Source organism: Physeter macrocephalus, chromosome 20, assembly GCF_002837175.3.
Source record: "Physeter macrocephalus isolate SW-GA chromosome 20, ASM283717v5, whole genome shotgun sequence".
Classification (NCBI taxonomy): Eukaryota; Metazoa; Chordata; class Mammalia; order Artiodactyla; family Physeteridae; genus Physeter; species Physeter macrocephalus.
Genome location: NC_041233.1, coordinates 5,893,409 through 5,917,346, shown reverse-complemented (window position 1 = coordinate 5,917,346; position 23,938 = coordinate 5,893,409). Strand labels below are relative to the sequence as shown.

The 23,938-nt window shown below is 44.5% G+C and overlaps 2 protein-coding genes across 4 annotated transcripts in view; one reads left to right on the top strand and one right to left on the bottom strand.

Annotated features, from left to right (window-relative positions):
• B3GALNT2 (beta-1,3-N-acetylgalactosaminyltransferase 2) overlaps positions 1-1,818 on the top strand; it is a 50,943-nt gene extending 49,125 nt beyond the window's left edge. For both annotated transcript variants that reach the window (XM_024115746.3, XM_024115742.2), the window contains one exon: positions 1,421-1,818. The gene's annotated coding sequence lies outside the window, so the exon portion shown is untranslated. The remainder of the gene's footprint in view (positions 1-1,420) is intronic.
• Positions 945-23,938, bottom strand: part of TBCE (tubulin folding cofactor E) — a 121,433-nt gene continuing 98,439 nt past the window's right edge. For both annotated transcript variants that reach the window (XM_024115741.3, XM_024115740.3), the window contains exons 4-17: positions 21,666-21,851; positions 16,821-16,909; positions 12,115-12,214; positions 10,831-10,933; positions 9,380-9,456; positions 7,973-8,068; positions 7,364-7,428; positions 7,206-7,270; positions 6,685-6,837; positions 5,983-6,136; positions 4,512-4,580; positions 3,912-3,971; positions 1,405-1,496; positions 945-1,233 (exon numbers count right to left, since the gene is read on the bottom strand). In XM_024115741.3, the coding sequence (XP_023971509.1) occupies positions 1,141-1,233; positions 1,405-1,496; positions 3,912-3,971; positions 4,512-4,580; positions 5,983-6,136; positions 6,685-6,837; positions 7,206-7,270; positions 7,364-7,428; positions 7,973-8,068; positions 9,380-9,456; positions 10,831-10,933; positions 12,115-12,214; positions 16,821-16,909; positions 21,666-21,851 (1,402 nt within the window). In that variant the 3' untranslated portion in view covers positions 945-1,140. The remainder of the gene's footprint in view (positions 1,234-1,404; positions 1,497-3,911; positions 3,972-4,511; positions 4,581-5,982; positions 6,137-6,684; positions 6,838-7,205; positions 7,271-7,363; positions 7,429-7,972; positions 8,069-9,379; positions 9,457-10,830; positions 10,934-12,114; positions 12,215-16,820; positions 16,910-21,665; positions 21,852-23,938) is intronic.

Here is a 23,938-nt window from a genome sequence, read left to right as displayed (position 1 = left end):
AAAATATTTCCAAGTCCTAGTGCATCATTTCTGTTAGTAATTTTTATTACCTATCAATCAATCAATCATTTTTCATTAAAACTTGGCTTAGTTCAGAAATCTTGAGTAGTAACTGGAAGTTTGAATTTCAACCTGGATTGCAGAATAGCTCTGGAGAGCTTAAGCAGGATAATTAAGGGCCAAAAAGAACTCACAGAAATGCTGTGTGATCACGTATGAGCAGTGGTCACTGATACCAAAGTCAGGGGTTTCTGGAAATCATGTCAGATTTTGTGGATCTCTGAATGAAGTGGGCAGCTTGAAAAGGAACCAATGTAACACTGAGTTTTGGGCCTTGGTATTAAAGTTCATTTATTAAGTGGACTAATTCCACCCAAGTTTCCTTTTGCCATTTAACATAAATCCTGAAGATCACAGCTTAGCACGCCTATTTTTTTTAAGCGCTAAAATTTTGTGAATATAAGTAAAATCAAACACCTCTCAGGGTTTTAATGCCATAGGGAAGGAGAGTTCTAAATCCTTGGCATTGAAAGCATCTTGCTTTTCTTCCTTTCACTGCCTAATGTTTACCTAATGTAACTGAATTTCAGTCAGCGCTAGTAAGCTTCTGTAGAACAATGTATTCTCAGTTTAGGTATAACTGTAGGGAAAAGCAAAGTACTCAAAAAACAGTGCAACTGACAAGAGAAATCATAGCATTTGTACTACATAGAGGATGTGCTTCCTTCAGTTTAAGGGACATTTCCCAAAACGACCAACCAAATCATTTTAGTAACCTTTTAAACCAGTAGTGTCAATAGAGGATTCCATTAAAACTGGTCTTATGAAGACATTAACTGTGTTCAGATTTTCTTAGACTAGCGAGGTTCTATTTAGTATCTAAATCTTCTCATAATGAAATACAGTCATGAACTATGAAATAAACTCTGAAAATCGTTACTAGGTGCAAAGCCTTTATTAGGGCTGTTATATACAAGCCTGGAAACGGTCTCTTCCCTGTGAAAAATACAGCTGTTTTACACTTAGGGCAACTTGTAAAACCTCATTTTTTTGGGACCGGATTGTCTCAATAAGTCATTTATTTCCAGTGAACCCCAGTCACGATAAATGGTCTAACCTCTGAATTTTATTAGTTGGCTGTTACCATCGCACTAATAGACAGTCTCCATTTTCCACAGAATAAAACTGTAATGACTGTTGATCATGTTCTAGTTCAATCTCTCTGCCCGGCATCTAAAATTAGACAAAGGGGTGGGGGTGATTAAGAGAGATGTGGCGAAACCTCCCCCAACAAAGATGTATGGTTTCCATTTAGAATCAGACCATGTTCACGTATAGACATAGCTTAGTAGCAAGTCATACTGTGGGGAACTCGACTTGACTTTGTTTTGCTGGGCAACTTACTTTGGGACTTTCATAGGACAACAGAAGTTCTGACACAGGAACTTTAAGAAGACGTGACAGCAAGCCTTTCACCTTTTGAATTGTCATGGATTCTGTCAAGGAAAAGAAAAACCATCAAGTTCTCTCTAAGGACAGTTATCTGTAAAACGAGCTCACGTGACAAGACCACAACTGTAATGACAGCTGTCACTGTCATTTCATACTATCAGTTTACCCAGGTAAATGATCAGGGAACGGCTCACCCACCACGTGGGCCACCAGATCACAGTGTCACCACTTAGGGGGTCGTTTGGGAGGCTGGGGGAACGGAGCCGATGTTTGACCTAAGTGCCCTTTGATGATGAGTTTTCATACCATTTCAGTGGTGTTTAATATTTCCTCCTTAACCTGAATAAACCAGAAATCATATTCTCAGCACAGAAGAATAAACGTGAGTGAAATCATTAACTTTTTAAACCTTTGTGATTACTTACTTACTTACGAGTTACTGAGAGAACACTGGCGTGGGGCTCGGGCGCCATGAGGACACGTCTCAGTCTCTCTGGCTTTAGTTTCCTCCTCTGTAAAGTGAGGTGTAGACTAATGATCCACAAGCCCCCTTCCAGCGCTCCCAGTCTGTAATCATTGTGGTTTATTTATGTGTGTAATGCGATACACATACAGGGGACCACCAGGCATGGGAATGTAACTTAATGAGGAAAAGCTTTGGTTTGTTCAGAAAGCACTATGAACTTCTCTCCAAAGATGGGTGTGGTAAATACTGGATGTCTGATTATGAGCAATACAGTTTCTTTGAAGCTTTAGCTGGAGGTACAGCAGTAGTGTGGTGTTCCTACAATGATCACATGTATTCAAACAAATATTTTTCTATCAAGAATAATTTTTGTAAAAGCTGTTTTTATGCAACTTGTGATAATAAATGTTATCTTTATTTTAGAATAAAAACTGGCCCTTTTCTTGTTTATGTATTGAATATAGACACTAAATAGACTACAGTGTCGATTAACATCATTTGCTCTTTTATTTGTGAATATATGATAGATAATCTTGTCCTTTCAAAAGATTTAGGTGGACTGGCTTTCCTTGTGCAGAGGGTGGTTAGTGCTGGCTTAACTGTGACTGCTGAGTTTAGAGAATATAGGACTCAGATTTGGAATAGCTTGAAGCATAATTATGACATATAATTTCTCTGGATTATTCTAATCTCTGCTAGTTCCACCTGAAGATGAATAAAACTCAGACCATGAACACCGTGGGAGGTGGGGGAGGATCCACCAGCCCTGGACGGTGCTCATTTGCGCTCTCCACAGTCCCTGACCCAGGGGGCTCTGCGCCTTCCCAGGGGAAGCCCAGAAAAGGAAACTTAACACAGCCCTAGCGAGAACATTCTTGAGCACGTTCCCACAGGTTGATTTCACGTAAGAGAAGGAAAAATGCAAACACTTCCAAAGCTAGCTACTTTTAACAAAAAGTCCTGGTCCTCTCCCACTCGTCTGTCCCCACGCATGCCCTTACTGACGGTAGTTAAGTCTGAAAACAGAATAATGAAGCGGGGACCACTCATTTTAATTCATCATTATGTAACAGTAGCAACATTACACTTCACAGGCATAGAAACTGGATTTCTAGTAAGCAAAAATGGAGCAATACTGGTAAATTGATACTAGATGATGGTTCTGGATCATAAAGATACTTCTTTGGGCACAACCAAAGCCTTCCATAAGCAACACCATGATAAGCTTGTTTTATTTGATAAAAATGAATTAAAAAATCAATGTGAATTCACTGCACTGACTGACAGGGAAACAGAAGGGTATTTCACTAGAGTCACTTACGGTAATAGATATTTCTTCTTCAGAGCCTCACTGTGCTAAATTTAAGCTGTTTATATTTTAGTATTTAACTGTGAATCAAATTTAATCAAGATTCATACTGTAATTTTTCTTTCGAGTGACAGTTTAAGGTAAGTGACATTGATCTAATTTGTTGACATAAAAGTATTTATTTTCCAAATAAAACAAAGTCAGTTCCAACAGCATCAAGGTTTAAAGTTCTGAAGTAGTTTTTTTTCAAGTGTGTCCATTAAAACAGCGTCCAAGAGCTGTCTCTGCAGGGGCTGCTGACTGGTAAGGAATAGAAAGCACCCAAGCCCAGCGCCAGACCATCTCTGGCCAAGGAACGCCCGGAGCAGCAGTGTGAGAACTAACCAGCAGAGGGCCTGGCGGAGGCCCCTAAGGGCGGGCACTCCCATGCTACTGCCTCTGGCTGAAGAGGCAGCCACCACACAGCTGTTCGCTAGATGAGCTGAAAGTTATGCGAGACTTGAACGTTCAGGGGGGAGTGATGTTTTTAGCATGGTGTTAGCATTTCAGAACGTAAAAGCCCAGAACTTCAGAAAGGCCCACAACTTCAGAAATCAATGAAATGTTTTACTTCCAGCCACCTTGTGTTGAGGGCCAGCGATTCAGAAGCATAAGGAGAGGAGAGAGAGACAGACTCATTCTTACCTGGCAGTTGTTTCTCTATGACTTTCTGATCAGGTTGATTAGGCTGTTTTATCTTCAGTGCTTGAAAGAAAAAAGGCAAGAGACGAATTGAGCCCTGCTGTAGGAAGGATTTACATCACGTGCACATTACCAGCCACGGCCAAAGGACGCAGCTCCTCATACAACTTGGCTCAAATCCCACTAAAGGAGTAGGATGCTTATTGATGTTTAAAATTACTTCTATTAATACTTCACTGAATTACTAACAACAACAAAAAAGAGCTGGACCAACGTTCTACCGCTTTCCCGTTTCTCCTTAGTACTTCTTTCCTGACGGTTTATCTAGGTTTTCAAGTGTAAGAAAAGCCACGAATTTCCAAATCACAGTTCAGTTCACTACTCAGATACTTCCCACATGTGCAACACTATTAAATGAGTTTAAAGAATGGGAATTGCTAACACGTTCAAAATCAGAATTTAGATATGCTTGAGGGTCATCACTGCTTTAAAAGTTGAACTACTCCTCTAGGTAGTTACTTAAACAGCCCCTGAAGGTCATCACCATTTCAGCAGCTAAGGACTCGAATACAAATAAGCGGTCTTTGAATGTGGGGTTCTTACTTAGTAGCTGGTTTTTGAGCAAAAATGGTTGTTGCACTTTGAGTTCCCCATCTTCAGGTGCACCATATTCTGTTTAAGGAGAAATGAAAAAGGATGAATGATAAACCAAAAGGCCACTGTAAGGGGAAAAAAGTGTACAGGTTAAGTGTCAGCCTAGCCTTTTCCTTTCCCAGGATGAACCCAGCAGCAGCTGGATGCAAACCTGGGATCTGCTTCCTTTCACTTGGTTACTGGCTCAGTGTGTTTTTTGGAGGGACGGACAGACGGCAACGGCTGCCGAGCCTGGAACCCTTCTGGGCATCCCGTCACTGCTCCCCGGGGACAGAACTGCCGCAGAGTTGCACCTTGGGTCGTAGTTCCCTTTCTTTCTGGGACCTGAGGGAAACTCGACTCACAAACACCCTCAGCCGGTTTCAGCCAGTTCGCGCAGTGCTGCTCTGGGTGCCCAGAACCACCACTGCAAACCAAGCCCCCTGCCAGGAAAAGCAGCCTCTACGTAAGGTGTGAGGAGAACAGCCCCCTTCTCCTCCTCTCGCTTCTGCCAAGACCGCCAGGGACAAAATGTCTATAAATACCCTCCACGGGTCTGCTTTGTATTCTACATTCCTAGTGGGGAGATAGTGAGCCATACCTGCAGGGCTGCTTTAGAGCCTTCCCTGCCCTGCCCCCGAGTGATTTAGAATTCGCCTCAAGTGGCCAGGAAATCGGGCCAGCTAATGGAGTCATTTGAAAGCAGTTCCCATGGGCAGCTTCTCTTCCTTAAAGATAATGTTCCAGCCTGAAGTGTTTATGCAGTGAGCTTCTCACATTATTAAATATATGAAAAAGAAAATCGCATAGGAGTGAAATTTGGAAGAATAATGAAATCAAAACAAAATGGAAAGTACATCAGGGACAAAGAGTCCTGAAGTCAGAGCTTCAGTGTCCAAGGAGCCAGGCTGGAGGTCAAGAAGCACCCTGCACACCAGGTGCCAGGACCGGTGAGCCCTCCGAACAGAGCACTCAGGAAAACGACACTCGGCTCTCATGAACATGAACATTACCTGGGGAGCTTAAAAAGTACCAACGCCTAGGTTCCCCATTAAATGCTCTTCATTTAAAAAATGCCAGGGTTGAGATAACCTGGAGGCCTTCCTGCCCTTCCTCAAGTAGGAAGTGGGGCCCACCTCCTGAAATCAAAAGTTCATTGAGTAAATGCTAAGATGAGAAGAACTTCTGTTTAAGAGCTACTTTTCCCTCCTCCTTCTGCTAAGAGATGCTGCAGATTTATCTTCTCTAAAGACAACTCTTTAATTAATTATCTGCTCCCGGCTAGCTGCTGGAGACCCTACTGTCCATTTAGATGAGTATAAAAAAGCCCCAGTGGAGAAGAGCAACAACACTGAGGACCTCCTTTGACACCCAAAGGAGACTGTGTCCTAGTGGACAGTCCCCACCCGGCCCTGTGAGGGCCCTGGTGCGCAGTACGTACTGAGGCAGAGTGACTGGTATCTAGGATGGGCTGCAAGAAATTCCTCGTTTGGTCTGTTTTTGTCTGGATCTTGATGTCCACCAGCCTTTTTCCATTCATTTCCGAATGCTTTTCGGTAATCAAGCTCAGCCCCCCGCCTTTCCTCTCGTTGAATCTATACGGATGTGAAATAAAGCAGGTCTGTTAAAGCACTTTTCTAACGAGTGTGTCTTACACCCTGTCCTTTCTCCACCGCCTACCCATAGAGAATAAACTGAAAGGGCCAAGACAATATATTTCTACCTCTCCTTTTTAAGGTTAACAGAATCCAGGAGTTTCTTCAAAAAGAAAAGTGGATTTCAGTTTTATCCTTTTTTTCATGGGAGTATCTGGACTATGCCTGGGGCCCAAGGTCACAACAGGAGGTCCTCAGCCTGGAGGAGCTGACTTACTGAGAGAGTACCCAGTATTCCTCCCCTGCCTCAAATGACAAAAACTGGGCCTGCCAGGGCAGCTAAGCAGCGGTTTTCCCTGCAGGCATCTGAGTGTAACACCACCTCCCGAGGAGCTGGAAAAAACTGCCATTGAGAGGAAATAATACTTAACCATTTGGAGGAAACGACATCTGATACCCTCTACGGTCTTCCACTGTAACTTCTCTTTACATTGTGGACCGTTTGGTTTCTAGTTTAAGAAACACCTCGTCAGGACACCAGTACTCACCGCACACTTGTTCAGGGTCCTCAGCTGACCGATCCTGGCGATGATGAACTGCCGTGTGGTCTGTGCGTCTTTGCTGCTTTCAGTCAGGGGGTTTCTGGTGCAGGACAGCGCATGCAGACTCTGTAACTTATCCAGCTCGTTGATAAACGACCACTGAAACCCAGCAAAAGAAAACATGAAAATAAACATGTTTCAGGCTAATTTTTCAGATTATTTGGACTAGCAGCGGAAAAGCAAAAGTCCCCACTTCCATTGGAGGCGTGGAATTTCACCATGCAGCGAGCACCCACGAGGAAGACCACATATTTTATAACTGTGCCGTGTAAAACTGACAGGCTGGTTAAGTGTGAATTAATCTAATTTCTTTCTTAATATTTTGGGGTTTGTGTGAAGAGTTTCACTCCAAGGAAGCATTTCTCTTTCAATTTAAAATATTCTTTAATAGCAGGAACCTACAAACCGCATCATGAGAATGGAAATAAGTGATAATGTAAGTACATACATTCTGAAGAAGCTCTTACCTGTGATATGCGATTGTCATTTAGTACAAGGTATTGCAAGGAAGGAAACATTGATGTTTTGCACCCTAGAAGAAGGAGAATTAAGTTACACAGTAGAAGGGAAACAAAGCTGAAGTATGGGGGAGCCGGGGGAGGGGTTACTGAATAATCTCATATACCAATTCCAGCGTCTGGAAAATGTATAGAAGAAAGTCCAATGTCAGAAAGGATTAGTTGTTCTAATCTGAAATGTAAAAATGTTAAATTTGATTACGTAGGACAATATAAAATGCTATGGGCTATATCAACCAGACTAGATTTGTAAATGTTTTCCTACACCCTAGGTTTTGATCCCATGAGAAATGCTTAGAAACCTTACAGTCCAATTTAGGGCATGCAAAGCGGACTCTCTGTGCTACATTCTGATGATCCTGCAGTCATCAAACAATTCCTGGGCCTCCTGCTGTGCTAGGTGCTAAATGGGTGTCAGAGAGCAAAGAGACACAGTCTTACTTGCCAAAGTTCAATGAATGAAGACTTTTGATATCAGCACCAGGGCCAAATTATTCATTCTTCAATGATCTAGTACAGACATAGACTACACTGTATGTGGTTCACAAGTCAATTCTCTAAATGAATTCAAATAAAAATTTCCCAAAGGGAATTACTCAATTTGGGAATTCCATCATCATTATCATATTTCCACTGAGAAAGTATATATAGCATAGGATCCATTCACTAAAAATTTACTAAGAACTATTGTAATAGGTATTTTAGGAGCGGGTTACCTGGGCAGATATGCTATTAGAAACAGCTGGTTTTCATCAATTAATTGATTAGAAGAAAGGTCTAACAACTTGACCGTCTGTAGAACATCAGTCGGCCTGTATGGAAGATAAAATTTTTTCAACATAAATTTAATTTCTTAATTGTTTTCAAAGATACAGCCTTAAAATACCTGCATCTGGTGTTAAGGAGAGGTCAGGGGTGGGAGGCAAGTATATGATATGAGTATAAAAGGGCACCATAAAGGAGCCTAGCGGTGATGGGAATGTTCTGTCTCTCGACTGGACCAGTGTCCTAGTTGTGATATTGACCATAGCTTTGCAAGACGTTACCAATCGGGAAACTGGGTGATGGGTACATGTGATCTCTGGGTACTATTTCTTATAACTGCACGTGAATCTGAAATTACCTCAAAATTAAAAGTTTAATTTTTAAAAAAACTACATTTGCCTGTATAATAAATAAAATCATTCTGAACAGTAAATTTTCATTAATTTGAATCCTTTGAGAATTTGCTGTAAATTTGTCCATGTTTAAGTTTGTTTTACATACTAATTTAACAATACCAACACAAGAGGAAGATTAGGCAACAACATATTTAATCTACTTAAGACAACAAGCTTTTTACACACAGTCATCCCTCAGAATCCATGGGGGATTAGTTCCAGGACCTCCGCGGACACCAGAACCTGAGGATGCTCAAGTCCCTTACATAAAGTGACATAGTATTTGCATATAACCTACAAATATCCTCCAAATATTTTAAATCATCTGTAGAGTACTTGTAACACCTAACACAATGTAAACAGTTCCAGTGCCCGGCAAACTCAAGCTTTGCTTTTAGGAACTTTCTGGAATTTTTTTTTTCCCCAAATATTTTCCATCTGTGGTTGGTTGGATCTGTGGATGCAGAACCTAGGGATATGGAGGGCTGTACTTTGGTACATTGACCTTGAAAAGATAATTTAAAATCCATTATTTAATCCTTAGAGTATCTCCTACAGAACCCCCACTTAGAAACAGAAGTTAAATACATTTATGTAAAACTAAAGCAATTCATGGCTTCAAAAATATTTAATTCAAGGCTTTCATTCTGATGGGGTTTCCTCAATTAGAACCTCTTAGTGACGTTTGAATTGACATTCTAATTTGTGAAGGCAATGAATAATAAGCATTTCTCTAATTCTTATTTGCAAATCCTCCTAAAACTTAATGTTAGGTATAATTGAGATCATTTATGTATTCAGAGTGACTAAATGATATGCAGCTACTTGTCAGAGAGAATGATTATACCTCTTTACCCTTGAAGTTTGGAAAATCTATACTTTAATATATAAAAATGCTTTTGAACTAATAAAAAAAAGAATGACTCAATGGTGACCGATGCATTGACGTAAAACCCTGGTTACCTTTCTGAAATGACGATACTGTTGGACTCAAGGTACAGTTTCTCAAGGACAGGACACCTGGAGGCACAGCAAAGCACCTGGGGGGAAAGTCAAGGCAGGGTGACGCGGCCTCGCTGGTCGTTCTCCCCACGTGCTTATCACTAGAACCTCCACACGGATGCAGTTTAGCTACTGTTGTAGATGTAAGTGCCTTGGGGACTTCCCTGGCAGTCCAGTGGTTAAGACTACACGCTTACAGTGCCGGGGGAACAGGCTGGATCCGTGTTCGGGGAACTAAGATCCCGCATGCCGCGCAGGGCGGCCAAAACATGAAACAAGATAAAATCAAAAAGGAAAGAAAGAAATGCCTTTGGACATTTTGTTACAGACTCTATCTCAGGCCAGGAGTGCCAGTGGACGGCTGATAAAATTATGGTGTTAAAGGGCCACGCTTTAATGACACAGGAGCACACACTTCGGGCACCTGGAACCAACCAGGATGGGTATCAGCCCATCATTCAGGCATATCCTGACCTGTACAAAGTGGAACTGGAGATGGTGACCTAGCACGTTCTTATTATTGGATACAGTTTGTTTAACCAACGGAAGGAAACATGTGAAACACCTTTCCTTCTCAATACCAATCTGGGTTTATAAAGAATGTACTAATAGGACAAACTTTCTCAACAACTATTTCTACACTTTCTCACTGGACCTTTACTGCCATCTCCACCTCCAGAGTCTCTCCGTGCCCTTCCTTCCTGTTCTGGAGGGAGCAGCTCTCAAGGAAGGAGCCCTAGGAAGGAAGTCGGGCAGCTGTAGCCACGGACAGCCCAAGTGAAAGGCCACTTATCTCTTGGGGAGGTGCCCAGGTGGCACTTCACAGAGGAACAGCTTTGCTGGGATGTACTTATCTGCACTTGGTTTGAAAGTGGAGTGTTCTGGGTGTGTGGCATCAGTTAACCTCTGACAGAACTGAGTAGTACCAGATCTAAGTTCCAAAGGCTGCAGGGCCCAGGACCCACGAGTCCACTTTCGAACCCAGCTGTGTACATGAACAGCGGCTTCTAGGAGCCAAACTGCAAACAAGAAGAGGGTGTGAGAACCTTTCTGAGGCTCGGCCTCGGCCCTAAGAACACTCGGGAAACTCAGGCAGCTAAAAGCTCAATCCAGAGCTAACTCTAAGGCTTTTCAAAGTTCAGCACGTACTTGGTGCAGACCACCAGGAGAGCCACTGCTCAGGAGACACCAGAACTCATCAGAGGCACCAAGAGAAACAGGATGGATTCTGAGACACCAAATTCTACTAACTATGAGGATTCTGTAACTCCTTTCTGTAAGGCCATTTAAAGAACCCTGTTATCTGGATAATAGGATGATTAAAATGAAGCACCGTTCGGCTTCAATCCCCCATTAAACCAAGAATTTACAACTGTTTATTACTGGGTAACAAACCAAAGAAATATGTCTACCTCCGTCCATGTGATTCCTATCCGGTTAAGGACTAAAACCTTCAGTGCAGAAAATGTTCCAGTTGGAGATGGTGAACCGGAGGGAAATTTTAGTTTGTTTTCACTGTGTAGAAGAAGAGACAAGATGAGCTTATGGCGATAGAGGAGGCCCAACTGGGACAGTCACTGAAAGCAGTAGTTTGGGATTTGATATGAGGAGTCTGGTTTGTGTCAACCTTAAAATGCGATTATACTAAACACAAAGTGAGTCAAGACTGTCTAATTTTTAATAGTTACAAGATACAACTTGGTATCTGACATGCAGAGATGTGTTTACGGGGTTAGGGCCGCGGTGAGGCTGCTGATTTCCTGAAACACAAGGCTCAGGCATTGATTTGTGAGGTCAGCTTCTGGCTTCACAAGCTGCGGCTCTGGACAATGTAAAATTCAGTCCCTCTCTCAAGAGTCTTACTGACATGCTAGGTTGTGGGCTAGAATTCTGCTTCTAAACAGAGCCTGCTAACAGGATGGATGAAATAAATTACTGCCCTAAAGTTCTCTCTCAAGATCCTAATCTCAGAAGGTACCCCATATCTTTTTTTTTCTCAGAGGGTATCCCAACTTGACAGTCATTGTGAATGAAGATACCATTGAAGTCCTTATTTCCAGAAAAGGTGACACCATGGGTCGAAGTACACTCTTTGCTCTCTTTGTAAGGATAACTAATTTAGGCCTGTCCATCTGCTCCACTGAACCTGCCTGAGCCAGGAGCAACTCACCTGTACGTGTAAAGTTGGCTCAGGTGTGAAAGGGGGTGCCTGGCTGAGCCCTTGGAAAGTTAGGTTCTGAGATTAAAACTAATCAGATACTCAAGAAGGCCTGGAAAATTGTGACATTAGTTAAATACAGAGCTCAGTGAAAATTCCTTATCAGAACTGAATTAAGCAGCACCCCAATGAAATGACTCATTCCTAAAGCAATTAAGTGCTGGAAGGTTAATCACGTCTCCTTCTGTCCACGTAAATATCAGGGTCCCCAGATGGGCCATCTTCTACGGTCAGGCCTATAAGAAACACGAGGACCTTCCAGCTCAGTGTAGTAAGCCCCCAGCCCCGCTGCCCGCATCAAAAGTAAAACACGTTACCTATTAATGAATCACCTCAGGTGACCATTTGAAAAACTAGAATCATCAAAGAATACTAAGGAATAAGTTAAACTTAGGTAACTTAAATAAATTCAACTAAGCCGTCCTCCCCACCTCTTTCCCACAGAGAGGCCGACAATTAGGCAACCGCGCGTTCATACCTGAGATTAAGGACTTCCAGGTGCTTGAGCTGATCAGCAATATCTACGACTTCATCCCATGATGACAACAGGTTTTTTGACAAATCTATGCTTCTAACATCTAAATGCACATGTTAAGAAACAGTAATATGGAAAGATTCATAAAAGACAAGATAGTAATTACCTCAATTCTGGAACATGGGATTGTTCCCTTTTCACTTTATACCTTCTGTTCTGCTTGAAATTTTTTCATGAGCACATATTACTTTTACCCATTTTAATCATCCAGCTGTTCATCCAGAAACTAAAAAGTTCATTGTCCCATGCTGCAAACTTGAGACAGACACAGACAATCAAATGAGTGAGAACCAAATGTCGTAATGCTAAACCATTCTAGCATTATCCAACAAAAAGAGAAAAACCAACAGTGATGGTAATTGTGATCACCGAGCACCTCAGGTGCGCCCAGGGGCCCTGCCCTTGGCACGGAGGAGCCCCTGCAGCCTCACACCAAGCACATGCATCTCCTCCTGGAGGGCAGCGCTGAGCTCTGTGCTGCAGGAGTCCCCAGGTAAGGAGAGGCCCCTCCGGGGGCCAACAGGGTTAGCTTGGACACATGTTCAAAAGCGCTAAGAAAAGCCTGCAATTCAGAGGGTCTCCTGTGGGTTGGACGGAGTGAGTGTGACACCCACCGTCCCTGGTACAGGAATCCAGAGGGGGTAAACCGGCAGAACAGAAAGAGAAAGGCACCTGATGCCAGGGGGGAGTGGTGGCAGTGCCATCAAGAGGCCAAACCCCTGGGCAAGAGAGAGAAAGAAGCTTGGAGCAGGACTGGACCAGCTCAAGGAGAATCTCACATGCTATGCTGATACGTGTAGAAGCTGTTCAGTTCATTCCTCTATTCTGCAAATAACGGTTGGGGGCCAGATGTCCAGCGGTGAACAGGCGGATCAGTAAGCACGTGCATCTCTGGTGTGCCAGATACAGACACGTATCAGAGTACCAGCGCCGGGCCTGCAGCAAAGCGGGTGTGTGAGGAATTTATACACGTTGCTCACGGAAGACCACCTTCTCTATAAGGTGATATGTGAGCAGAGAACTAAAGGAAATGAGGGAATGCCACCTGGAGTAGAGCGTCAGGGCAGAAGGGGTGACATAAGCAAAGGCCCGGAGGTCGGAACAGGTTTGGCCTACGGCCGGGACGGCAAGCTCCCGTGTGCCTGGGCAGACGGGCTGGGGGTCTGGAAGGGAGGTCCCCGAGGGCCAGGCCGATCACAGAGGGCCTTGCAGGACTTTAGTGAGTCTGCCTGAAAGGGGAGCTGCTAGTGCGAGCGGAGCTAGGCCTTTAAGAGGTCACTCTGCTGCTGTGCTAAGGCACAGACTGCAGGGAAACGGAGGCGAGCAGGAGGAGGCAGCGCGGGTTCCTGCGCAAGCTGGGCTCAGGCCAGGCTGGCGCTCGAGGGGTGGGGAAGTCGGGTTCGGTGTCCCAGCAGGAAAGCGGAGCTGCTGGCACTTGCCGCTGGATTCAGATGAGAGAGGTGAGAAAAAAGGGAGTTAAATTACCTCCAAGGTTTTTGGCCAGTGCCACTGGAACTTCGCTTTACCGAGACAGGAAAGACTACAGGTGAGCAGGTTTCAGGGGACTTAACGTCCCGACGTGTTCAATTCGAGATGACCATGAGACACCCAAACAGAGGTGTCAGATACACAGCAGACAGACAAGTCTGGGAGGGGATGGTCTGGGCTAGAGGCCGAGGTGCAGGAGCCCGGCATCTGCAGGCTGGACACGTCTCCTCAGGAACAAGTGTGGACAGAGAGGCCGAGGGTCGGGGGTCTGAGCCTGGGGTGCAGCGACCTCTGCAAGAGAGGCTGAGGAGGAGAGGCCAACGCGGGGGAGAGAACTGGGATCGAAGAACCACACCACCTGCATCCCGGTGGTCCACTGGGCGCCAGAAGCGTTCTCCTTTACCGCGGAAGGAAAAAACGGAGGCGCGCACAGAGCAGTCAGTAACCGTGCCGCCTGGTGCAGACCAACAGGTGTGAATTTAAACCCAAATCAGCCTCAATCCAAAGCCCATTTTCTTACAGCGCACTAGGCCACAGGGCGTCTTTACGCATAAAACGCGGAGAAGTTAGCTTTTAATAAAAATAGTGGTGTCAATCGACAGGGTCGGTTGAAGAGGAAAGCCTTTTAGGCAGATACCAGTTAGGAAGCTCCACGAGGTGGCAGGAAGAGGGGAAAGAAGGCAGTGGAAATGCACAGAAGTGGATGAACCAACCCGGCCGGCACCGGCAGACCAGACCCTGTGCTGGCTCCCGCTGGCTGTGGGGGAACTGAGGCCAGAGAGCTAAGGACCGTTCTGACAGTTTTAAATGCTTGTGTTTTAGGCGATCCTGTAAGCATCCACACAACCTCCTCCAGTTTGCTGGTGGGTCGCAGGCCTAAGCTATTTACTCTTCGGCTCTTGAGGGAACAGCTTGCCGGCTCCCGACCTAAGGAGACTCTAGAAGAACACGGGGCGCAGCCGGGACTTGGACATAACGCCCAGAACCCTGGGGGCGGGATTCTTACGCCCTAAAGATGAGACACAGAGCAGCACGACGCGTCCAAGCTCCAGGTCTCACTGCCGGCAGAGTGAAGTTCAGTGGCGGAAACGGCAAAGAAAAGCTGGGCTTTTTTTTTCCTAGTAGAACAACTACCACCTAAAGGTGCCAAATCAAACAGAAGGAGAGTTGCAAGCAGGCGCCTGCTAGACACCAGCTGGACAGAGCCTCCTCGGCAGCCACCTGGCCGAAAGCTCCCTCTGAGGGTCTCAGAGCCGCCGCAGGAGCAGAGGGGCTTGACCCCGACGTGGGCGTCCCCTCCGGTCCCCGCAGCGCGGGCGCGACGGCTGAGCCGGGCGCGTCTCAGGGCTGGCAGTCCAACTCCGGGCGCCCTTCATTTCCACCGCCTCTGCTAACTCTGGGCCATCAGCTTAGTGGGGAAGGGTTCGAGGCCACTCATTCTCCACTCACTCATGCTTTCCATGTGTAGCCAGAATTATACATATTTCTGCTAGTCTGTCCGGAGCACAGGGACCACCTGCATTCTGATATCAACTCCACACAGGCCAACAGTCGTGAATGTCGTCCCCGCATGCGCACAGTCCAGGGAGTTCCTGGTGCTCTTGTTCCTGCGGGCAGAGGATCTTCCCCACGTTCAGAGCCAGCTGGTGAGGCATCTCTTCCCCAGCGGAGCTCTCCAACCTGACACGCTCCCACCGCCTTCAGCCCCAGCTGAGCGAATGACCTCAGAGAGGAATCAGCCTAAGAAAGGTGACTGGATCAAACACACCAGGCAATCCTTCAACTTCGCGCAAGAATTCCATCAGCAAGTGCAAGGCATTCATCACGGAGTCTGCAGATGTCGGCGGTGACTCGGTTATCTCACCAAACCTCACTGCCTCACGTCTTGGGGGCCGTTCCTCCCCAGCAGCGAGCGCGGTATGAACAAACGAGACGCTGATTCCCCGGCACACTGCAGACAACTCCAATCAACCGAACAATTCACGCGCCCAAACCCCTCTGCGGACCAGATCTTCTCGGTGTTGAAGATGAGCCTTGAACCGCCCGATTCCCAGCCTTCCAAAACCACTTAGGAGGAGGCCAGGCGGGTTACAGAATGCGCCGGGCCCCTCTGTGGAACTTTGCTCCTTACAAGCTCCATTCCACACCCCGAAATGCCCTGACCTGGCTGCCTAACCTGCAGAGGGAACGACCCTTCCTGTCACCACAAAGCAGGTACCGCCAGGGTGGTGAGAAACATTCTGCTAAAGAAAGCTACTCTCATCTGCCATCTCTTCAGTCAAGAAACCTGATTGTAAGCTGCTACCTTTTGCATAAACTATTATGTACAGACTGGGCAGACTTAAGGAATTGGGAGAAGACCTTTTAAAGTTAGAGAAAGTCTATTTCAATCACCACTGGGGTTTTTTTTTTAAGGCCAAAAAAATGCGTTTATTTGGGGTTTGTTTGGACTGCAGCCCAGCAGACACAGATCCAAGCAGCACGTGAATTGTGTCCTCCAGACCACAGAATGGAGCACGTTTACTGGGAATGTTTTAAACTTACCTCCTGTGTTTTTAGTTGTGGGAATAAGAGTAATACAGGGCAAAAAAACACACCCGTAAGAGAAGGTAGAGATAAGAGATGACAAACTTTGGAAAAGCCTGTTTTGAGGTATTATAACAAAACTGCATCCAGCTGCATGAACAGGAACCTTAATAAAGGAAAGAGTTTATCTTCCTCCCTCACAGGAAGGCAGTCGGGGCTGGCGCAGTGGCCCAGGTACCATCCAGGATGCCGGCCCCCCTCCATCCCTTCCCTCCCAGTCCGCCCTGGATGGCGTTCTTCCCACAGGTTGGCTGCTGAGCCCTGGGCATTCTGCCTGCGCTCAAGGCAGGGGAGGACGGAGGGCAATGGACAGAAGCAGATCCAGCCACGTCTGTCCCCCTTGAAGGAGCCCCAACCAGAAACTCCCATGTTACATCTCCCTGGTCGGGGCGAGTCACACTGCCTCACCTGAAAGCACAGGGTCTAGGAAGGTAACAATTTACCTGGGTGGTGACAACCCCAGGTGAGACCGAGTCCCTGTTAGGAGAGCGGACACTGGGTAGGCAACCAGGGGGTCTGGCTCAAGTGTCAAAGCCAGTCAGACCCCAGTGATGAGTTCTCATTGGGAAGGATACTAGGACAAGCTTTGGCAATTGCTCCTTTGTCACCAGGACCATTTACTGCGCAGTTCCTCAAAGAAACTTCCTGCAACTTGCTCAGCTGACTGCATGAAAAACACATAGTTCACATGTATGCATAAACACGTACGCTATCCATCGGCCCTTTAAAAAATTGAAAAGCATTTCTGACATATAAAAAGGCACCACAAATAACAAATTCCAGTAGCCACCACCCAACTTAAGAAATAAAGCATTACTGTAAAAAAAAAAAAAAGAAAAAGAAATAAAGCGTTACAAACATGACACACATAAGTGAAGTCCTCTGAGTCCCTTTCCATCACCCCCTCCCCTCCTCCTCCTCCTCCTCTGTTCCACGTAGGGAACCAGGGCACTGCGTTCGACGTTGACTTAATCTTAAGCATTTCTTAATAGCTTTACTACATATTTCCATGTCCCTAAATACAATACTTTTGTATATTATGAAATTTGACATAAATGGTAGTGTACTGCGTATATCCTCCTGCAACTGACTTTTTCCCTCAATAGTATGTTATTCGGCAGTAAGATGTAGCTATGTGGACACGTGCTCCAGAGCACGCACCTTCACACCTTGTAGTTTGTTACTATACGGAGAGACCACAGGTAATTTATTTCCTCCCCTGGGACAGGTAGATTAGTCCCAACAGTGTTGAAGGATATGCCACTGTATAGTTTTTGCGCTCATGTGGGAAAGTCTCTCTAGGGATGCAGCCTAGAGAGCGTGAGTGCGTGTCTGCAGCTTTTTTAGATACTCTCAGAAGCCACTTTTTCAGTGTAGAGAAGCCGTGTTGTTCTATTCATTAAAAGAGCCCGTGTGTTACAGTGCGGAGAGTTGACAACACAGGGCCTGGAGCACTTGGGGCCCGGAGCACACGGGGCCCGGCGCACACAGGGCCAGGTCGCCCGGGCTCCGATCGCGATCCCACCACTCCTCTGGCCTTGGGTGAGTTAACATCTGCGTGCCTCTGAGTCCACATCTACACACCCACATCCACGGCAGCGTTACTCACAACCGTCATATGTTAGCAAACCAAGTGTCCACTGACCGATGAATAAAGTGTGGTCAATCCATACAATGGAATATTATTCAGCCTTGAAAAGGAAAGAAATTCTGACACATGCTGCAACATTTGTGAACCTGGAGGACATTATGCTGAGTGAAATAGGCCAGTCACAAAAGGACAAACACTGTATGACTGCATTTATATGAGGTACCTAAGTGGGCATCGACTTCACAGAGACAGAAGTAGAACGGTGGTTGCCAGGGGCTGGGTGGGGAGAGATGCGCAGCTGTTACTGAAGGGTTACAGGGTTTCAGTTTGGGAAGATGAAAAGGTTCTGAAGATGGAAGGTGATGACGGTTGCACAACAGTGGGAATGTACCGAATGCTGCTGAACTATATGCTTAAAAACGGTTAAGATGGTAAATTTCGCATTATGTATATTTTACAATTTTAAAATGCTATGATAATTTTTTAAAAATTATTTATTTTTGGCTGCGCTGAGTCTTCGTTGCTGCACGCGGTCTTTCTCTCGTTGTGGTGAGAGGGGGCTACTCTGTGGTGCACGGGCTTCTCACAGCGGTGGCTTCTCTTGTTGCGGAGCACGGGCTCTAGGCCCGCAGGCTATTTTTTGGCTGCATTGGACCTTCATTGCTGCACGGGCTTTCTCTAGTTGCGGCAAGGAGGGGCTACTCTTTGTTGCAGTGCATGGGCTTCTCACAGCGGTGGCTTCTCTTGTTGCGGAGCACGGGCTCTAGGCCCGCAGGCTCAGTAGTTGTGACACGTGGGCTCAGTAGTTGTGGCGCGTGGGCTTAGTTGCTCGGCAGCATGTGGGATCTTCCCGGACCAGGGCTCGAACCCATGTCCCCTGCACTGGCAGGAGGATGCCTAACCACTGTGCCACCAGGGAAGTCCATGCTATGATAATTTAGTGAGTCAGTATTTGTGAAACTCTCAGAATATTGCATGACATGCAGTAAGTCACTTTATTAGTATTTATAAAAATAAACATAAAACTGACAACCTTTGGGGGGAATACTAAGACCACCAAGCAAGGCATCAGCTGTTACAATCACCAGAAACTGGGGGGAAAAGACAGCAGCAATGTTCCAGGGCAGAGGCTCCCAAACGTTCTCAGTTCACAGGGCCCTTCACAGTGTTTCAGTACTTTTCCAAGGTGCCCCTAGGCCAAAAGAAACACCTCACAGTTCCATTTAGTAAGCAGTTAGGGCCAAACGACTTCATAATTATTTATGTCCTACCAAACTAGTGTCTGTCTAGTGGGCAATGCACAACTTCCCGAACCCTGGAATCAGACTGGACCCTCACCACCTCCTTTTCCTGTTCCATGATGATTTCCAGGAGATACTGGCTTTTCTTTCAGCACAAGAACGGCCAAAAACCCAGCTCTGCAGGGAAATGACACCATGGAAAGGAACAGTAGGAATATCACGAAACTGAACTAGCTCCAACTAGGAGTTTGCTCCATGTCCGACAGATGTCACTGTTTCCCTCTAAAATTCAAAATATCCTGTTGTGCCCCAGTGAGTTTCCCGCAGTCCTTGGTACAAAGCTTAGGGATCCAGGTCTGAATGCAGACACCACTCCAGAGCCACAGCCATCTCCAAGGAGAAACCACACATAATGGTCTTTACTTGGTTTTGATTCCTTTATTATGTCTTTTCTCGGTGCTACAAACTCAAAGCTGGTCAGCTGGACTTAATCGGGAGACAATACAACGGCTGAAAGCAGAGGTTTCCATCCCCAGCAGTGCTGCCTGCCATTCAGGGCAGGATCCCAACCGCTGTTCCCACGGCTCCAACAGCTTAGGTGTTACTTTGGAAATGAGGAAACGGAGGCTTCGAAGCCAGAATTAACTACCTCTAACTGCTGTCAGGGCGCTGACACCTGAACCCAGCCTGACTGGCCCCAACACTGGGTCCTTTCCAGGAAAGACACTAGCTAATAACTGAACACACTGACACTCAGGCAGTAGAGTCATTCACCAGAAAACTTCACGAGTTATGCAGCTGCTCATAAACTAGGGGAAGAAAAATCTGTTCGCATCTGTTGTTAATATTCACAGACCCCATGGTGCTCTCTGAAAGAGAGTAACCAATAGGGGGGAAAAGTGCCTCTTTTAGGTAAATGATACTTAAATATTTGCATTTTAAATGGAAAAAACAGGGACTTCTCTGGTGGTCCAGTGGGTAAGACTCTGGACTCCCAATGCAGGGGGCCAGGGTTCGATCCCTGGTCAGGGAACTAGATCCCACATGCATATGCTGCAACTAAGAAGTCTGTGTGCCACAACTGAAGGAGTCCGTATGCTGCATCTAAGACCCAGAGCAGCCAAAATAAATAAATAAATAAATTTTAAAAAAAAAATGGAAAAAATAAAGCAAAGAACTCTAACCCTAGGAAGCACATAGCTCTATAAATCAACAGCAAAAACCATTCACGTTAGTAATCTCTCAGTGGTGCATTAGTCATGACTCTCTTTTGTTCAATTTATATATACTAAATCCTCAACAATGAATGTATATTCTTTGTAATTAACTGTCAAGTTATTGCTTTTTCAAAAATCTTGATTTATTTTGAGTTTTCATTTTCTTTTTATTTAATGCTGGTCATCTGTGCTAAAAAAGCAGAGGTATCAAGAAATGAATTTACTGGGAGTTCCTTGATGGTCTAGTGATTAGGACTTGGCGCTTTCACTGCCATGGCCCGGATTCAATCCCTGGCTGGGATCCCGCAAGCCGTGCAGTGTGGCCAAAATTTCAAAAAAAATTAGAAATTTTTTAAAAAAGAAAGAAATGTATCTACTCTTCAACACTGTCCCCATGTGCACTTAAATTCTGTATCATGTTAAACCTTAATGACAATAATAACAACAAGAGCAACAAAAAGATAGCAAAGAATTTTACTTTGAGCGAAACGATAGTTCAATTCTTTTACTTTAGAGACAAAGTAAAAGATCGTAGGCCTATGCCAAGTGGCGGCAAATCTACTCTCCAAAGTGGCCACCAGGGGTCATTACTTGGACGCCTCATCCAGGTCAGGGTCAAACACCATGCACTGACCATCGCTGCTAAACCAGTGTAACCTGGGAGGTTCGAGTGCAGTTGTGCGCGGTTCTGTGTGAATATCAGCTTCCACGCTCTCTGGTTCACGCGGTGCCTCAGAATGAGCAGTGAGCCTGTCTACAGAGCATCACTGTGTTCAGCGAGTTGGGGAGGACAGAGAAAGTTCAAATGCAGCAGTTTCAAAATGCATTATGTAGTGCCCCTCAGACTGCTACACAGTCACTTGCAGGTACTTCTTAAAAGCAAGAGCCCATGCATGGTATTCTGATCTAGTAGGTCTGGGATGGGACCCAGGATTCTGCATGTTTCAAAAGGAGCCCAGGTGATGAGGGTGTGCAGCCAGAGATGGGAACCACTGGGTTCTAGAAGGTGCCATCATGCTACACGGCACAGGTAACAATGTAGACTTCTGTTTCCATTTTTGACTTATCATCCAGATGTCAACGTTAGTTCCTTAATAATTAGTCAATACAATAGAGTATGGTATAAATATTCATAACGGGCAAATCAGTGTTTCATTTCCAATCCAGGAAAGTCCTGTGCTAAAATAAGGATTTTAATTTCCCTGAATACTCAATCCTTGGATTCCTCTGATCACAATTTACTGTTTTGCAGAAAACATAAGACCACTTTGGGAACAAAGTTCTGAGCACTGACATGCAGTTGGCTAACCCTAAATCCTGAACTTAGATGAAACTGTGAAAGTCGGCTCTACCATTATCAGTTCCACTTACCTTTGCTGTTTTACAACAGAGTCAAAACCAATGGTTTCCACAGGTTTATTTCCAATTGTCACAATTTGCTCTTTTCCCTCTTCCTCTAGTTCATCCTCTAACACATAGCGGTTCTTAATTGCAGTGAGAAAGTCTACTCCAAAATTTACTTTGTTTGGACGAATGAAGGAACCTCCCGTTGGGTGCCTGGGAAAGGAGAGAAACGGAACAGAGAAAATATCATCTATGGGGACCTTTAAATAAGATCACACACACAAAAATCCTTTATAAACTGTCACTCTGTCACAAATGTAAAATGCCTGCATTTACAAATATATTAGCAAATAAAAGCAATTAAACAATTTTTAAAAAGAAGGAAAAAGAAAGTATCATCCACCATAAGGCAATGTTCTGAAGGTTTTCCAAATTTTCTGTATGCTGAAAAAGTAGAATCAGCGTAAAAGGGAGAGTAATATACTAAAAAAAACACGGGTAATTCATACAATTGATCATAAAGGGTTCTGTGCTGATGCAAGCAGGTAAAATCCCAATAGATAAACAGACAGATGGAACAGATGATTCACAAAAGAGGAAAGAGAAGTATTAAATCCATGGGGGAAAAGTCTTACCTTGCTAATGATTAAGAAATGTAAATTGGGACTTCCCTGGTGGTCCAGTGGTAAAGAATCCACCTTCCAATGCAGTGGACATGGGTTCGATCCCTGGTCGGGGAACTACATGCTGCGGGGCAACTAAGCCCACACGCCACAACTACTGAGCTCTCGCACCTGAACAAGAGAGGCTGAGTGCGGCAAACTACAGAGCCCACGCACACTGGAGCTCGCGCGCCACAGCTAGAGAGAAGCCCGCCCACCACAACAAAGACCCAACACAGCCAAAAAAATTAAATATTTTTTTAAAAAGAAATGTAAATTCAAGCAATGAAACTATTTTCAACAAATCTAGCAAAAAATAAAGTCCTAACACTCAAAGACAAAGGTTGGGTTAGTTCTTGATTGTATAATCATACTCCTGGGAATCTGTCAGCAGGCAATAATTTAAAAATAAAAACAAAATTGCTTTTACAAAGATTCTATATAATATAGCATTTTTTTGGTAACTGAGCAACTCTGGACACCATAAAAATGCCAGCTGGACAGGAACTATTAAGTAAACCAGGCAGATGTAGTCATTAAAATATTCTAGCTATAATACTTAATAAAATTACTTACAGAATAATGCTGAGATTTCTAAAAATTGAACCAAATTGTACATGACACAACTACAGAGGAATCATATCTATGGCTATACAAAGATCGAATAAGGACACCAAGAAATGAAAACATTTGTGGATAACAGGGTTATCTACAAAAATCTTTTAAATGATAACTTGAACTAAATGCAAGTTCAAATATGGGACTAAAACAGAGCATGTGGAAAGAATTCTATAGAAATATAGGATATTTTATCACAATTTATATTCAGGTTTTGTAACAATTTTTAGTAATAATCTCTAGAAGAATTTTTAAAATATTAATCATATTGCTGTATGTAATGACTGTTGTCAAGGCTTTCCAAGAGATTCAAAACAGATCTTTAGACACATTAAATTTCAGCATTCAGCACTGCATCATGGCAATGATACCTTACTTTCAGGGAAATCTAAGTATGCCTATAAAACAGCTGTAGAGCAGAAGCAAGAAGAACTACAATCCTGCAGCCTGTAGAACAAAAACCACATTCACAGAAAGACAGACAAGATGAAAAGGCAGAGGGCTATGTACCAGATGAAGGAACAATAAAACACCAGAAAAACAACTAAATGAAGTGGAGATAGGAAAATAAGTGACCTGGAAGACAGAATGGTGGAATTCACTGCTGTGGAACAGACTTAAAAAAAAAGAATGAAAAGAAATGAAGACAGCCTAAAAGACCTCTGAGACAACATTAAACACAACAACATTAGCATTACAGGGGTCCCACAACCAAGATTACTCTACCTGGCAAGGATCTCATTCAGATTCAAAGGACAAATCAAAAGCTTTATAGACAAGTTCCAGAAAAAGAATTCAGAATAATGATAGTGAAGATGATACAGGACCTCGGAAAAAGAATGGCGGCAAAGACCGAGAAGATGCAAAAAATGTTTAACAAAGACCGAGAAAAATTAAAGAACAAACAAACAGAGATGAACAATACAATAACTGAAATGAAAACTACACTAGAAGGAATCAATAGCAGAATAACTGAGGCAGAAGAACAGATAAGTGACCTGGAAGACAGAATGGTGGAAT